The following is a 15,616-nucleotide window of genomic DNA, read 5'->3' on the forward strand; positions in this document are numbered from 1 at the left end:
TTATCTTAACTAGCTATATCACTTGGGTCCGGTGACTGCATGTTTCCTCTGCTCTATATTGGGTGTAATATAACCACTTGGCAGAATCATGGAGGACTGTGATGATGTATGTAAACTGTCTCACATAGCACCTATGAGATGAGCCTGTAATAACTGGGAATCACTCAGCCTCCTAGGATAAGTTTTTGCTGCTCCCAGGAGACAAAGCAAAAAGGAAAACGAATGTGTTACACAGTCTCATTGAGCAATGAGATTGTGGCACAGTGGCTTGCTAGGAGGGAGAAACTTCCTTGGCTTTAAATTTTAAGACAGTAACAAACAGTAACAATGTAGTAATTATTGATTCCATAGATACATTTTCACAGAATGTTAAAATTCAAACTATAATGTATCATCTGGTTTTGAGGCAACCCAGTAAGTGCCTCAGAATGCTTGCTCACCTTCTGAATCTCTTGGGTTTCATCTCTCTAGAGGAATGATGTTTCCATAATATTGAAAATAAAAGCAGATTTGAAATACCTCTAAGTCAGCCCCAGTCTTCTCTCTTTGACCTTTTGCCTCATCTTGTCCTTGATTCCGAAGTTCCCAAAGTAGGATTCTTTTGCCATCACCCTGATCAAGATCCTTGTCATCTTATGTCCAAATTATTGTAATTATCTTTCCTACCTCTCTGATGAAAAGCTCTCTAGTCACTTTCTAGATCTTGCTTCCTAGCCCTGGCTTTCTTCCTACTATCCCACTGCTCAGAAACTTAATGTCACTTGTTGCAGCAACTTTACCAGTTGCACAATAATCAATTCTGACTACCATAAGCAGAAAAGGAATTTATGAAAAGGGGATTGGATAGCTTATGAAATTGTTGGAATGGAATACTGGGAAACTACTTTTTGGAAAATAAATAGAACTCAGGGATGTCATGGTACTGCCAAGATTACACACAACCTCTTTGTGGTGCCATTGCTGTTACTACTGTCTTTTGCCATTGTGGACCCTGCTAGATTCTCCTCCTCTGCAGGAGTTGGTAAGAATTCCTGTCATTCCCTGACCACTGCTTTAGTCACTGAAAACCCAAGCACAAATGAGCTTGTCCGTGATTATTTCCCTTTGCCTTGCTGATAGGCTATGAGTAAAGCAACCAATTTGCCCACTTTGACCCTTGTGGTAGGATGTAGGGCCTTCCCTATCACTTGTTCTAGGATTTCTTTCAAATCAGACAGGTGCTCAGAAGCGTTAGTTCCACATAACAGATAACCTGCCAATCTCCATTGCCTACCTTTCTGGGTTCTGTTTCATTTTGCCTTTGCCTGTCCACACACTTTTGTGCTACAGTTGTATCCTTCCCCATCCTCCACTCCACTTAAATTGATTTCTTTCAGCCTCTCTAGAACTTTTTCTCTCTGTGTACTTATATCATTAGTGATATGTGCCTTTTACCTAGCATGCATTCCTCCCTCCTTTCCTTTGTAAATTGAGGCAAATATGTGAGTCTTCCTAGGTTATTTTGGACCAAAGTGAACTTTAAGATGTGACAGCTCTGGCGCATAGATAGTACATAAAAAGGGTCAACCTCTATACTGGACTGATTTTATAATTTACCTCAAGTGGTCCTGATAACTTTTTTTTTTTTTTTTTTTTTTCCGGTACTGGGGATTTGAACCCAGGGCCTTGTGCTTGAGAGGCAAGCACTCAACCAACTGAGCTATATCCCCAGCCCAGTCCTGATAACTTGAGGGAGTTTTCCTTCATACCGTTAAGTCCACTTTAGTGAATTAGTATTCATGAAGCTCCTAGAACAGTGCTGCATTGTAAGCGTGTGTTTGTTAAATAAAACATTGTATCTTCTTTTTAAAAATTTTTAAAGTTTTTTTTTTAATGAAAATAATGTACTTTTGGTTTTGTTACCTCTCATAAAAACTTATTTGTAAATGGGTGGTAGGAATAATTTGTGAAAGAAAATTGCATATTGTTTACATATATACATTCCAATAAAGTCTGAGATTATAGTGACAATTTACAAATATGTGGAGTTCTTTTTTTTTAATTAAAGGTTATATTGATTAACTTTCATTAAGAGGAACTGCTATATTTTGTTGTTTACTATAGAATGGAAGCTACAAAAGTATTCATGCAATGGCCAAAGATATAGATCTCCTAGCAAAAAATGCCAAAACTTATAATGAGCCTGGTTCTCAAGTATTCAAGGTCAGTTTTTTGTTATTATTTTCAATGGTAATAGTAAATAATTTGGGTTCATTAATTTTCATAATGATTTTATTGAGATATGTCACATACTACAAATTTCACCCATTTGTTTATTTACTTATTTTGGTACTAGGCATTGAACCCAGGGGTGCTTAATCACTGATCCACATCCCAGCCCTTTTATTTTTTATTTTGAGATAGGGTCTCACTAAGTTGCTCAGGGCCTCACCAAGTTGCTGAGTCTGGCTTTGAACTTTTGATCCTCCTGCCTCAGCCTTCCTGGCCACTGGGATTGCTGGCATGCACCCCTGCACCTGGCTGAAATTTTGCCCACTTAAAAGGCCCAATTTGATGGATTTTAGTATATTCACAGAGTTATGCAATCATCACTCCAATTAGATAGCAGTCACTGATTTCCCCCCATCATCTCCAACCCTGGGGAACCACTATCTACTATCTGTCTCTGTATGTTTGCCTATTCCAGATGTTTCATATAAATGGAATCATATAGTATGTGGTATGAATTCTTTTGTGACTGAATTCCTTCATTTAGGATAATGTTTTCAAGGTTCATCCATATTGTAGTATGTGTCAGTACTTCATTCTATTCCTGAATAATATTCTGTCTTACGGATAACCCTGTTTAACCATTCATCAATTGCCTAGATACTATTTCTATTTTTTGGTGATTTTGAATAATGCTCCTGTGACATTCAATATAAATTTTTATTCAAACATACATTTTCATTGTATCTGTACATGCATACGTACTCAGGAATGAGATTGGTCATATGGCAACTACATACTTAACTTTCTAAGGAACCATGAAACTCTTTTCCAAAGTAGGTGTACCATTTTACATTCCCATCAGCAGTGTACAAGTGTTGAAATTTTCTGCCAACACTTGTTTTCTATTTTCATCCTAATGGGTATAAAGTAGTGTGTTATTATGGTTTTGATTTGCCTTTTCATAATGAATAATGATGCTGATGATCTTTATGTGTGTACTGGCCATTTATATGTCTTTAGAGAAATGTCTATCCAGATCCTTTCCCCATTTTTTAATTGGGTTACTCCTCTCTTTATTGTTGGAGTTGTAAGAGTTTTTTATGTATTCTGGATATTACACCCTTAAGAGATATATGACTTTTGAGTATTTTTTCTCATTCTCTTGTCTTTTCACTTTTGTGGTAGTGTTCTTTGACATGCAGAAGTTTAATTTTGATAAAGTCCGACTTATATCCTTTTTTTTTTGGTTGCTTTTGTTTTAGGTATCATATCAAAGGAAACCATTGCCCAATCCAAATTCATGAAGATTTACACCTATCTTTTCTTCTAGGAATTTTATAGTTTTAGCTGTTACATTTAGATCTTTGATTCTCTTTGAGTTAATTTTTGTGTGAGGCAGTAGTACAAATTCATTCTTTTATATGGGATATTATCCTGGCATCATGTATTGAAAAGATTTCTTTCCCCATTGAATCATCTTGCAACCCTTGTTGGAAATCGGTTAACTGTAGATGTAGGGGTTTATTTGTATGTTCTTGGCTCTTTTCAGTGCATTTAAGTGTTTATTCTTATGCCAAAGTTATGTTTTTTTATCCATTTTTTTCAAATAAATATTGATTTATTCCCTGCATTTAAATTTCATAAATAATAAAAAGCAATGTTTATAATGTAATACAATGTAAAATAGCCGTTCCATTGCTTTATAATTCCCTCTTGAAAATTTTATAGTCTTGTAATGAATGATTGCTTGTAGAAATTCCTTGAATTAATCCCATATCATTGGGGATTTAGGAAAGGCTGCTCAGAAAATCTTTTGGTAGTAAAATAATTAGATTTTCTGAACACTTACCCGGATACTCCAAATTGCTATTGCTAGTTAATGTTCACTCTATCTTTCATCTTTTGAGAAACTCTGAGTGAAAATCTGGAGTGAATTCTGAAGTCCAGTGCTCTTAGACCCTGATAAGACATTTTGGTAGTAATATTACTAATTATTAGTTGATACAGTTAAAAATTTTGCTTTCAATCTAATTGTTTTCCTAAACTTTTTCAAGAGAAAGAAAACCTTGTATTTGACTTTAGGTCATTGTATACAACTAGAGTTTGTTGTATTTTACCATTAGATCTTTATCTGCATATTACTTCACTAATTGTGAAAGAACTAGAAGCCTTTTGCATTTAATTAATGACAACTTTATAAAGATTTTTTGGAAGTTTATAGAAAAGTTAGAGACTATAGCTTTGTGAATGTCAAATAGATGTCAGCTCCAAATGGAAAGTGCTGTGAAAGGTGCCGAGTGCATGAATGAGGGCATTTAAAAACTTTTTTTTCTGTTCTTTTTTTAAGCTGAATAACTTTATCTTGACAGGATGCGAATTCAATTAAAAAAATATTTTATATGAAAAAGGCAGAAATTGAACATCATGAAATGGCTAAGTCAAGTCTTCGAATAAGGTAGGTTAAAAATGTTCAAGATCTTTATTAATTTCTTCTTCTTTTTTTTTTTTTTTTTTTGATGTGGTAGTGGGGATTGAACCCAGGGTGACTTTACCACTGAGCCACATTCCCAACCATTTTTATTTTTTATTTCAAGACAGGAGTTGCCGAGGCTGACCTCAAACTTACAGGTGTGCGCCACCATACAATGCTCAACAGATTTCCAAAATCTTTGTGTTTTTGTGTTTGCTGAATTTTCTAATGAAATCAGTATAGTAGAAAACAAGATTTGTGTTACATTTCAATATTATATTTAGTTAATAATGTGATTCTAAAAAGAGTAATTTATCTTGCCTCTTCATTGCAGTTTTATTTAAAAAAAAAAAAAACACTTAACACCACTTTATCTTTCTATCACCTTTACAAATACATAATGATGTAATACAGTATTATGGTACTTGAATATAATGTGCAATAGCACATATTTGTAATATATGCAGATCTGAAGCACCATTCTGGTTTTTCCTTTCTTAGAACTGTAATTTTTAACAAATCTTAGTTCTGGGATTCTGTTTCCTCTTTCCTGAAATGGAAAGGTTGGGTGATTACTTTCAAAACTTTCTTCTGGCCCTCACATTCATTTCATTACCATTTCCTCTGATTTTGCAATGACCATAATCTCTCAAGGACCCATTATGGTCTGCTGTCCTCTGCAGAATCCCAAAGTCCTGGAGAAGAGCCTGCTGCATAGTAGAGGCTCAGAAAAATTTAACATTTCTATTAGAAAAAAAGAACATGATTGTCTCCCTTTTGTTTATCCAGAGTTCTGATTTTAGCTATCAAGTTTCTGAGGTTTTTTTTATCTTTGAATAGGACTCCATCAAATTTGGTTGCAACCAGGCTGACAGGCCCTTCACACAGTAAAGGCAGCCTTGGTGAAGAAAGAAATACCACTAGCAAGTATTATCGGTAAGAAAAAGAGGGTTTAGTCTGAGAGCTGACCCATACTTATACAATAGGCATACTAGTATTTACCTGATGGCTATTTTCAAGTAGTATTTTGGGATGATGTTTTGAGACAGGGTCTCACTAAGTTGCTGAGGCTGACCTTGAACTTGCAGTCCTCTTGCCTTGTCCTCCCAAGTCACTGGAATTAACAGGCATGTGCCACTGAGCCCAGAATATTTTTGGTTAATGAGAGTTGGTTATCAAGTGCTTTATTTAAAAGGTTGAGGTACTATAGTAGGCCTTACCTCACCTCTCAAATGATGCTTAAGCATTGTTTACCAGGTAGTATTTAATATTAGTGATAAATAAAATGTGAGATTTAAATACTTATTTGCAATAAATAAGTTTTGTGTTTAAAATAGAATTTTCGTCATTATAAAATGAGCATCTTAGAAGAGAATAACCAGTGATAGATTTTTATGGAAAGTAACTTTCTATAAAATAAGGAATAGTGCTACATTCAAGTAAAAAGCAAATTACAAGTTACTGGCTCCATTGCCACTTTCTTAGAGGAAAAAAATATTTTTCTTGGCTAACACTGATGAGGAATATTAAGAAGTAGAAAGATAAAGAGACAATTAATAGAAATAATTTTTCTTTATATTAAGTACTTTGTTAACAACTCCTAATGTCTTTTCTTTTCTTTTGATCTCTCATTTTTCTTTGTAGTAATAAAAGAGCAGTCCAAGGGGGTCGTTTATCAGCAATTACCATGGCACTTCAGTATGGCTCAGAAAGTGAAGAGGATGCTGCTTTAGCTGGTAGGCATTAGGTTTTGGCTAAGTTAAATGGATCATTTTGGCTGATCTGGCCTAAAGTTTGTTGGTTTTTGGAGAACGTGCTATTTTGTTGCATTTGCTTGCACCCCTTAGTTGGCTTATTTATCAAAAGCTTAATGCTTTATGTTGGGTTAAAACTCATATCTGGGTAAATACAAAATGATGAAAGAGAAGATAAAAGGATGGAGAAGGGAAGTTTCTGGCAAGTAATAGCCTAAGGATAGCCATATTAATATCAGTTAAGGTGGACTTTCAGAGATCATTGAAAAGATTAGAAGAAGATTCAAACTACAATGGTAAAAGGTTTGTTTCATTGAGAAGATGCTTTATAAAGGAGCTCCAAATATGTAAAACAAAAAAATGGAACTTTATAGAGAATTTGAAAACAATACCCTTACAACAGAAGCCCTCTTCTCTCATTTGCTAGATAAGCAGAAAAATCAGTGAAGACACATTCGAATACACTTCCTCACAAGTATAATGCTATTGAAACAAGTGGTGTAAAATAAATTTATTTCTTACAGTTCTGGAAATCAGAAGTCTAAAATCTAGGGGTCACCTTGCCAGTGTTCTATATATTCTAGGGGAGAATCTATTTCTTTGCCTTTTCTTCTGGCCACCTGTACTTGACTTATGGCCCCTTCCTCTATCTTCAAACTGCATCTCTCCAACTTCTGCATCTGTTGTCCCTTCTCCTTGCTTCTTTGACCTTTTTTTTTTTTAATTTGTTCTAATTAGTTGTACATGACATTAGAATGCATTTATACATTTTGATAAATCTTACATAAATGGAGTATAATTTCTCATTTTTCTGATTGTACGTATTGTAGGATCACATTGGTCATGCAGTCATATATGTACATGAGGTAATAATGTCTGTTTCACTCTACTATCCTTCCTACCCCCACACCCTTTCCCCTCCCTTCACTCCCCTTTACCTAATATAAAGTAACTCTATTCTTCCCTGGCCACCCACCCCCATTGTGAATTAGCATCCACATATCAGAGATAACATTCACCCATTGGTTTTTTTGGGTTTAGCTTATTTCCCTTAACATGATTTTCTCCAGCTCCATCTATTTACTATCAAATGCCATAATTTCATTCATCTTTAAAACTGAGTAATATTCTGTCATATAAATATACCACATTTTCTTTATCCATTCATCTATTGAAGGGTACCTAAGTTGGTTTCATAATTTAGCAGTTGTGAGTTGAACTGCTATAAACATTTATGTGGCTGTGTCACTATAGTATGCTGATTTTAAGTCCTTCGGGTATAAACTGAGAAGTGGGATAACTGGGTCAAATGGTGATTCCATTCCAGGTTTTCTGAGGAATGTCATACTGCTTTCCATAATGATTATACCTTTTTGCATTCCTACCAGCAATGTATAAGTGTAAGTGTAACTTTTCCCCCATATCCTCACCAAAATTTATTGTTGCTTATATTCTTGATAATTGCCATTCTGATTGGAGTGAGATGACATCTTAGTTTTGATTTGCATTTCTCTTATTGCTAGATACGTTGAACATTTTTCCATATACTTGACCTTCTTGATTCCCTCTTGTTAGGATCCTCTTGATTATATTTAAGGGCACACCCACACAATCCAGAGATTAATTCAGGTTAATCTACATCAAGATTATTAATCAAGGGCTGGGGATATAGCTCAGTTGGTTGAGTGTTTGCCTCACAAGCACAAGGCCCTGGGTTCAATACCCAGCACTGCAAAAAAAAAAAAAAAAAAAAAAAAAAAAAGATTATTAATCACATTCACAAACTCCCTCTTGGCATATAAGGTAACAAGAGGTTCTGTTGACTGTAACATGAATATATATTGGTAGTTATTATTCAGCTTATCATAAAAAGCTTGGTATATGTATTCTACATTTAGAGAACACATATTCTTAACAGGTTTACATTTACAAAACCTGACCATCTACTTAAAACAAATTACAGTAAACTTGAAAGATTGTTATATATAGCCCACATTTCTGATAAGTGCAGCTAAGAAATCAACTAATAATCAATAGAATTTAAAAGTCTAAACATTAGAAATTTTAAAATAGACTGAAAGAAGAATTATTTCAGGAATTTAAAATATTTAAAACCTGAACAATTGCAATAATGAAAATAATTTATCAAAACTAATAGGGTACAACTAAAGTGATACTTCAGAAGAAATCTCAATTCTGAGTGCGTCTCTTTAAAAAAGCACCTGAAGGAAATGAGCTAGGTATCCAACATTAGTAAATTTTTTTTTTTTTTTTTTTTTTTTTTTTTTTTTTTTTGCGGTGCTGGGGATTGAACCCAGGGTCTTATGCTTGTAAGGCAAGCATTCTACCAACTGAGCTATATCCCCAGCCCAGTAAATTATAAGAGAATTTTTGAAGTTAAAAAAAAGGAGTAATAAAACTAATAGTAGATATTTAGTTTATTAGAAAAGAAATCTGTAGTGGAAAAAAATGAGGTGACAAGTTATTTTGTTAAGACTATTAATAAGATAAGTTTATGGTAAAATTATCAAGAGAAAAACACAAGACATAAGTAAACAATATTAGGAGGGAGCCATACAGAGATTAAAAGCATATATATTTAAAAATTTAGATGAACAAATTCCTAGAAAATGTTAAATGTATAAAACTGATTCAAGAATTAAACCAGGCTTAGTGACACATACCTGTAATACCAGCGACTCCTGAGGCTGAGGCAGGAGGATCATAGGTTCCAAGCCAGCCTCAGCAACTTGGTGAGGCCGTAAGCAACCTAGGGAGACCCTATCTCAAAAAATTCAAAGGGGTGGGGATGTGGCTCAGTGGCTAAGTGCCTCTGGGTTCAATCCCTGAGATCAAAAGGGGAAAAAAAATTAAAAGGCTGATGATTATTCATAGAACCATAAAGAAATAAATTATTAGTTAAAAATCTTCCCATAGCCTAGAGTGTACATGTCCCTGGTTCAATTAAAAAAAAAAAAAAAAAAAAAACCTTCCCGCATAGAAAACACCAAGCCATATACATTTATGGAACAAGTTTTATTTTTCCCCAGTGCTGGAGATTGAACCCACGGCCTCACACATGCTAGGTAAGCACTTTACTCCCAACCCTCTTGTACAACAGAATTTTATTAAAACTTCTGCACAGTAGATAAAACAAGCTTTCTGATTTATTCTGTGAATCTAATATAACCTAGATATCAAAACCAAACAAAATAGAAGCATATTGTATCAGTATAATTAAGACATACTGACACAGTTGGATTTATTCCAGAAATACTAGGTTTGTTCAACTTTAGAAAAGATAAAATATTATTTACAACATTAGCATATTAAAGAAATAAAACCATACAATTGGCTCATCACATGCATTTGATAAATAGTACAATTTCCATTCATGATAAAAATTCTCAGCAAACTAAGAATAGTAGGAGATCTTTCCTAAACTGAAAAAAGGCATTTCTCCTTTTAAGGGAGAAATGTTGGCAGTGTAGAAATAAGGTAAGAATTCTGTTACTCTTTTAGTGAAAGTACTAGCTAGCCCACAGTGACAACAGTGAAGGTACAAGGATCAGAAAGGAAGAAAGATGTATACGGATTGCAGTTGATAATTTTTTTTCTATTTAAGCTCTCCAGATAAATTACTAAAATGAATACAAAATAATAAGTTGCTGATATAAGATCATTATACAAAAATCCACTTCATCTCTGGAATAAGTCACAAAAAGAAAATGTAATAGCAACCAAATAATTTTAGTTATAAATCCACCAAAAGATGTGTACCTCTTTATGGGAAATATCAGAAGTGGTAGAGTCAGAAAAGATTAATTGCACATCCTTGTCTGCTTCTAGCTAGCTCTATAGCTATGTATTAAAATCTCATCCTGACAGCTTCAGAGGGTGACTGGCATTGTATCAGTCATTAACCTCTTTTACCCAGTTTTCTCATTTGAAAAAATAATAATAATACCTGTCTTGTGTGGTATTATTAGGACTACCTGAGGCTACTGCTTATCAAGCTCTTAACCCAACTTAAGTACTTAATAAATGATTGTTGTTCTTACCTGAGAGTATATAGCAATTATGGATATTATGATCCAACCAAAACAACTTAAACTGTGGTCTTTATGCACTGTTTAAAAAATCAGGAAATGAGCAATATCTGGGTTGTATTTCTATACTGATTCTGTATGTTTTGCTTTTTCTGGTGTTTTTATGATTCAGCATCTACCTAAAAATTCCCTCTAGTGGGGCTGGGCATATAGCTCAGTTGGTAGAGTGCTTGCCTCACGTGCACAAGACCCTGGACTTAATCCCCAGCACCCAAAAAAAAAATTCCCTCTAAACACATATTCATCCAGGATGGTATAAATCAATAGGGCAAAGTCACAGACTTAAGGCTAAATCATATCTGATATTATCAGCCTAATATAAATTTATACTATTCTAAGTGTGTTAGCTTTCCATTATTGTAACAAATACTGAGATAATCAACTTGTGAAAGTACTTTATTTTGGCTCACAGTTTTGGAGGTTCTAGTCAATGATCAGGCCTGTGGTGAGGCAGCACATCACTAGGCTCCACCTATTAAAAGTTTCCACCATCTCTCAATAGCACTACTCTGGGGGACAAGACTTTAACACATGGGCCTTTGAAGGACATTCCAAATCCAAACTATAGCACTGAACTGAGGTCTCTGAAAGACTTCTTCCTCCTTTTGGCCAAACATGTCAAGGAATCTCTGAGGAAAGCCCATTTAAAAAGAGAAACTATTGTGAATGGGGTAGTTTTTCTAACTTCTCTTTTAGAGGGTTCATCACTTATGAATAAAAATGCATTAGATTTATGAGTGTTGATTTTATATCTGGCTTCCTTACTGAATTCATTTCTGAGTTCTATAAGTTTTCTGGTGGAATTTTTTGGCTCCTGTAAATACAGAATTATGTCATTGACAAATAGTGATAGTTTGAGTTGTTCTTTTCCTATTTGTATCCCTTTAATTTCTTTGGTCTAATTGCTCTGGCTAGAGTTTCAAGGATGATGTTGAATAGAAGTGGTGAAAGAGGGAATCCCTGCCTTGTTCCAGTTTTTAGGAGGAATGCTTTCAGTTTTTCTCCATTTAGAATGATGTTGACTGTGGGCTTACCATAGATAGCCTTTACAATGTTGAGGTATGTTCCTACTATTCCTATTTTTTCTAGTGTTTTGATCATAAAGGGGTGCTGTATTTTATCAAATGCTTTTTCTGCTTCTATTGAATAATCATGTGATTCTTAACTTTAAGCCTGTTGATGTGGTAAATTACATTTATTGATTTCCGGATGTTGAACCAACCTTGCATCCCTGGAATGAATCCCATTTGAGTGGGAGAAAATCTTTGCCTCACACACTTCAGATAGAGCACTAATCTTCAGAATCTATAAAGAACTCGAAAAACTTTACACCAAAAATACAAATAACCCAATCAATAAATGGGCAGATAACTTCACAGAAGATCTATAAGCAGTCAACAGTTATATGAAAAAATGTTCAACATCTCTAGTAATAAGAGAAGTACAAATCAAAACTACCCTAAATTTCATCTCACCATAATTAGAATGTCTATTATCAAGACATACAAGCAACAATAGGTGTTGGTGAGGATGTGGGGGAAAAGGTACACTCATACCTTGCTGGTGGGGTTGCAAATTGGTGCAGCCACCCTGGAAAGCAGTTTGGAGATTCCTTAGAAAACTTGGAATGGAGCCACCATTTGACCCAGCTATCCCACTCCTTGGCCTATACCCAAAGGACTTAAAATCAGCACACTACAGTGGCACAGCCACATCAATGTTTATAGCAGCTCAATTCACAATAGCTAGATTGTGGAACCAACCTAGATGCCCTTCAGTAGATGAATGGATAAAGAAACTGTGGTACATTTACACAATGGAATATTATTCAGCCATAAAGATGAACAAAATTTATGACATTTGCAGGTAAATGGATGGAGTTGGAGAATATTGTGCTAAGTGAAGTAAGCCAATCCCAAAAAAACAAAGGCTGAATGATTTCTCTGATAAGTGGATGACGATACTTAATGGGGGTGGGGGAGGTAAGGGAAGAATGGAAGGATGGATGGATTTTGTAGAGGGAGATGAGGGGTGGGGGAAAGGAAAGATAATAGAATAAGACAAACATCATTACCATATGTACATGTATGGTGTGACTCTACTTTGTGTACAACCAGCGAAATGATTGTTGTACCCCATTTGTGTACAATGAATGAAAATTTTTAAAAAGTGAAAAAATAAAAAGAAACTATTTTGCAACCTTTTAAAACCGGTGTAACTTTTACTATTTAGCATTCTATTTCTATGAAATATTTTTCTAAACATGCAGTTATAAGCATCCTTAGCATCATCTTTAATGAAGATTAGAGACTATTCTTTTTAAAATATTTTCGAATATTATATCTGTTAAAAGAGCTGTAAAATATGGTTCTTTCATCCTTTATTATTTTCTTCCCTTATGAATACTTTTTTTTGTCTTTCCAGCTGCACGATATGAAGAAGGAGAGTCAGAAGCAGAGAGCATCACTTCCTTTATGGATGTTTCAAATCCCTTTTATCAGCTTTATGACACAGTTAGGAGCTGTCGGAATAACCAAGGGCAGCTAATAGCTGAACCTTTTTTCCATTTGCCTTCAAAGAAGAAATATCCTGATTATTACCAGCAAATTAAAATGCCCATATCTCTACAACAGATTAGGTAAGATATTTACATAAATCTGTTTTCTTATGGTCTAGCCTGCACGTATTTTCATTTATTTATTTATTTATTTATTTAATGTTTTTTTTTTGTGTGTGTGTGTGTGTGGTACTGGGGATTGAACCCAGGGCCTTGTGCTTGCAAGGCAAGCACTCTACCAACTGAGCTATCTCCCCAGCTCCACATATATTATTAATACTTCCTAAAATGGATAAAGATTTTAAAAGTAAAAGTTTTACCTAAACATTTGTTTGTCTTTTAACTGAACAAAATTACAAAATTTTGCTGCTTACACCTTTCATTGATACATTAGTTATGGCAATTAAACTGTATTTAAATTTTATATTGATAGTTGAATCATCAAAATAAGCATAGTCAATTTTTGGAGAATTTATTAGCTGAAACCATACATGAGAGATAGTTCCATCTTATATTCCCTTTCCTGTTTGGAAAATGTTTGTTTTGTTTTGTTTCTTTGAGATGGGGTCTTACTGTGTTGCCCAGGCCAATCTTTTTTTTTTTTTTTTTTTTTTTTTTTTTTTTTTTTTTGTGGTGCTGGGGATTGAACCCAGGGCCTTGTGCTTGCAAGGCAAGCACTCTACCAGCTGAGCTATCTCCCCAGCCCCGCCCAGGCCAATCTTGAACTCATGCATTCGGTTTGGAAAATGATCATTGGGAATTCAACCAGACAGAATACTTAAACCACTGTAATATCATGAACATTAGTTAGAAATCTCTACAACAATAAAGAAAAAAATCCCAATTTAAAAAATAGACAGTAGGCCAGGCTCAGTGGCTCTGGAGGCTGAGGCAGAAGGACTGAAAGTTCAAAACAAGCCTTAGCAACTTAATGAGACCCTGAGCAACAATGAGACCCTGTCTCAAAAAGTAAAAAGGGTTGGGGTTGTGGCTCAGTGGTTAAAGGACCCTTGGTTCAATCCCAGGTTCCCAAAAAGTGGGGTAGGGAACAGAAGGCATCCACAGGAGATTCAGACACTGCCACTGCTGTTGCCACCATGTCTGTAATGATCCCTGAGAAGTTGCAGCACATTTTGTAGGTATTCAGCACCAACCTCAATAAGCAATGGAAAATAACCTTCTTCCAAGTTGGAATTTTCTGATGTAAACTTTGCTTTGCTAAATCACTATTTCTGCACACATAAACTTTTCCCCCCAACAATGGCAGTTTTGTGGCACCCCAGTAGGGCTGAGAGAGAAATAGGGAAATGGTTGGAGCCTAGATGTGAGTATACTCTAACATTTTGAAGGGTCAATGTCTAGGAATCTAATCCCCTCTAGGGTCACAGAGCCCATGGGTCTGATAAGAGACTTACTGTGCCTGGACTCCCTTCCCTTCTGTGGTCTACAGAGCAGCAATGAAGTCTCGGGCAGTGTTATCCAATAGAACTTTCTGCAAAAATGGAAATGTTTTATTACCTGTATAGTCCAATGTGAAAGTCACTAGTCACTTGTGGTTGTTGAGCACTTGAAATGTGGCTAATGCCTCTGAGGAAGTTGATTTTTTAACTTTAATTTCAGTAGCCACATGCATCTAGTGTCTACTGTATGGTGCAGAATAGTCCTAGGACTATTGGCAGAAGGAAGATTGTTGAGTGTCCCCAAATGCAGTATGTAATGGAAAACTAGCCAGATGCAGGGGCACACGCCTATAGTCCCAGTAACTCAGGAGACTGAGACAGGAGGATTCCAAGTTCAAGACAAGCCTTAGCAGTTTAGCAACTTAACTTAGCAAGCAAGACCCTGTCTCAAACTAAATTTTTTTTTTTTTTTAAAAAAAGGGTTACGGATATGGCTCAGTAGTAAAACACCCTGGGTTCAATCCTCAGTACCAAAAAAAAAAAAGAATGGAAAACTAGAGCTGGGAGATAACTCAGTGGTAGAGTACTTGCTTACCATGTGCCTGGGTTTGATCTCCAGGCCTGCACACAGAAGTAAGTAGGAGCTAGTGTGGTTCTCCAGGCCACTTCTTCCACTGTGCTGGTATTTGTCTTCCCCATGTTTTATTTCCAGTGTCTCTCTCCTTTCCCTCCAAATTACACTTGATTAACTTTAGTTTGGTAAATATCTGAAGATCTATTGTTAAGTTGTAGTTTACAAGTTTGTATTCTTTTAGTTGTTGAGAATACTTAGCACCCTTTGATTTGGCAGGAATAAGTCTGATTAGTAAACTCTGGTGCTAGCAGCATAAGCTGGTACCGAGAACTCAATTTATGCTTAGTTTTTCTTTTTTGCTTCATTTCAGAGATGTTCTCTAATATTTATATTTCCTTAAATGCTACACAGAATATGAATAGGATTTTGGTGAATTTTAAGTAAAACTTTACATGCAAAATAGACAATTCTGTTCTAAGAGAAGGTTTGGAATCTCTGATTTAGTGAAACTGTTTTCACACATCGTGGTTCTTTAATAATA

General features: G+C 35.2%; 1 protein-coding gene across 22 annotated transcripts in view; it reads left to right on the forward strand.

Annotated features, from left to right (window-relative positions):
* Positions 1–15,616, forward strand: part of Pbrm1 (polybromo 1) — a 94,627-nt gene that overhangs the window by 19,003 nt on the left and 60,008 nt on the right. For all 22 annotated transcript variants that reach the window (XM_047530676.1, XM_047530670.1, XM_047530680.1 and 19 more), the window contains 5 exons: positions 2,104–2,202; positions 4,581–4,666; positions 5,522–5,617; positions 6,326–6,417; positions 12,969–13,182. In XM_047530676.1, the coding sequence (XP_047386632.1) occupies positions 2,104–2,202; positions 4,581–4,666; positions 5,522–5,617; positions 6,326–6,417; positions 12,969–13,182 (587 nt within the window). The remainder of the gene's footprint in view (positions 1–2,103; positions 2,203–4,580; positions 4,667–5,521; positions 5,618–6,325; positions 6,418–12,968; positions 13,183–15,616) is intronic.

This window comes from Sciurus carolinensis, chromosome 17 (genome assembly GCF_902686445.1).
Source record: "Sciurus carolinensis chromosome 17, mSciCar1.2, whole genome shotgun sequence".
Lineage (NCBI taxonomy): Eukaryota > Metazoa > Chordata > Mammalia > Rodentia > Sciuridae > Sciurus > Sciurus carolinensis.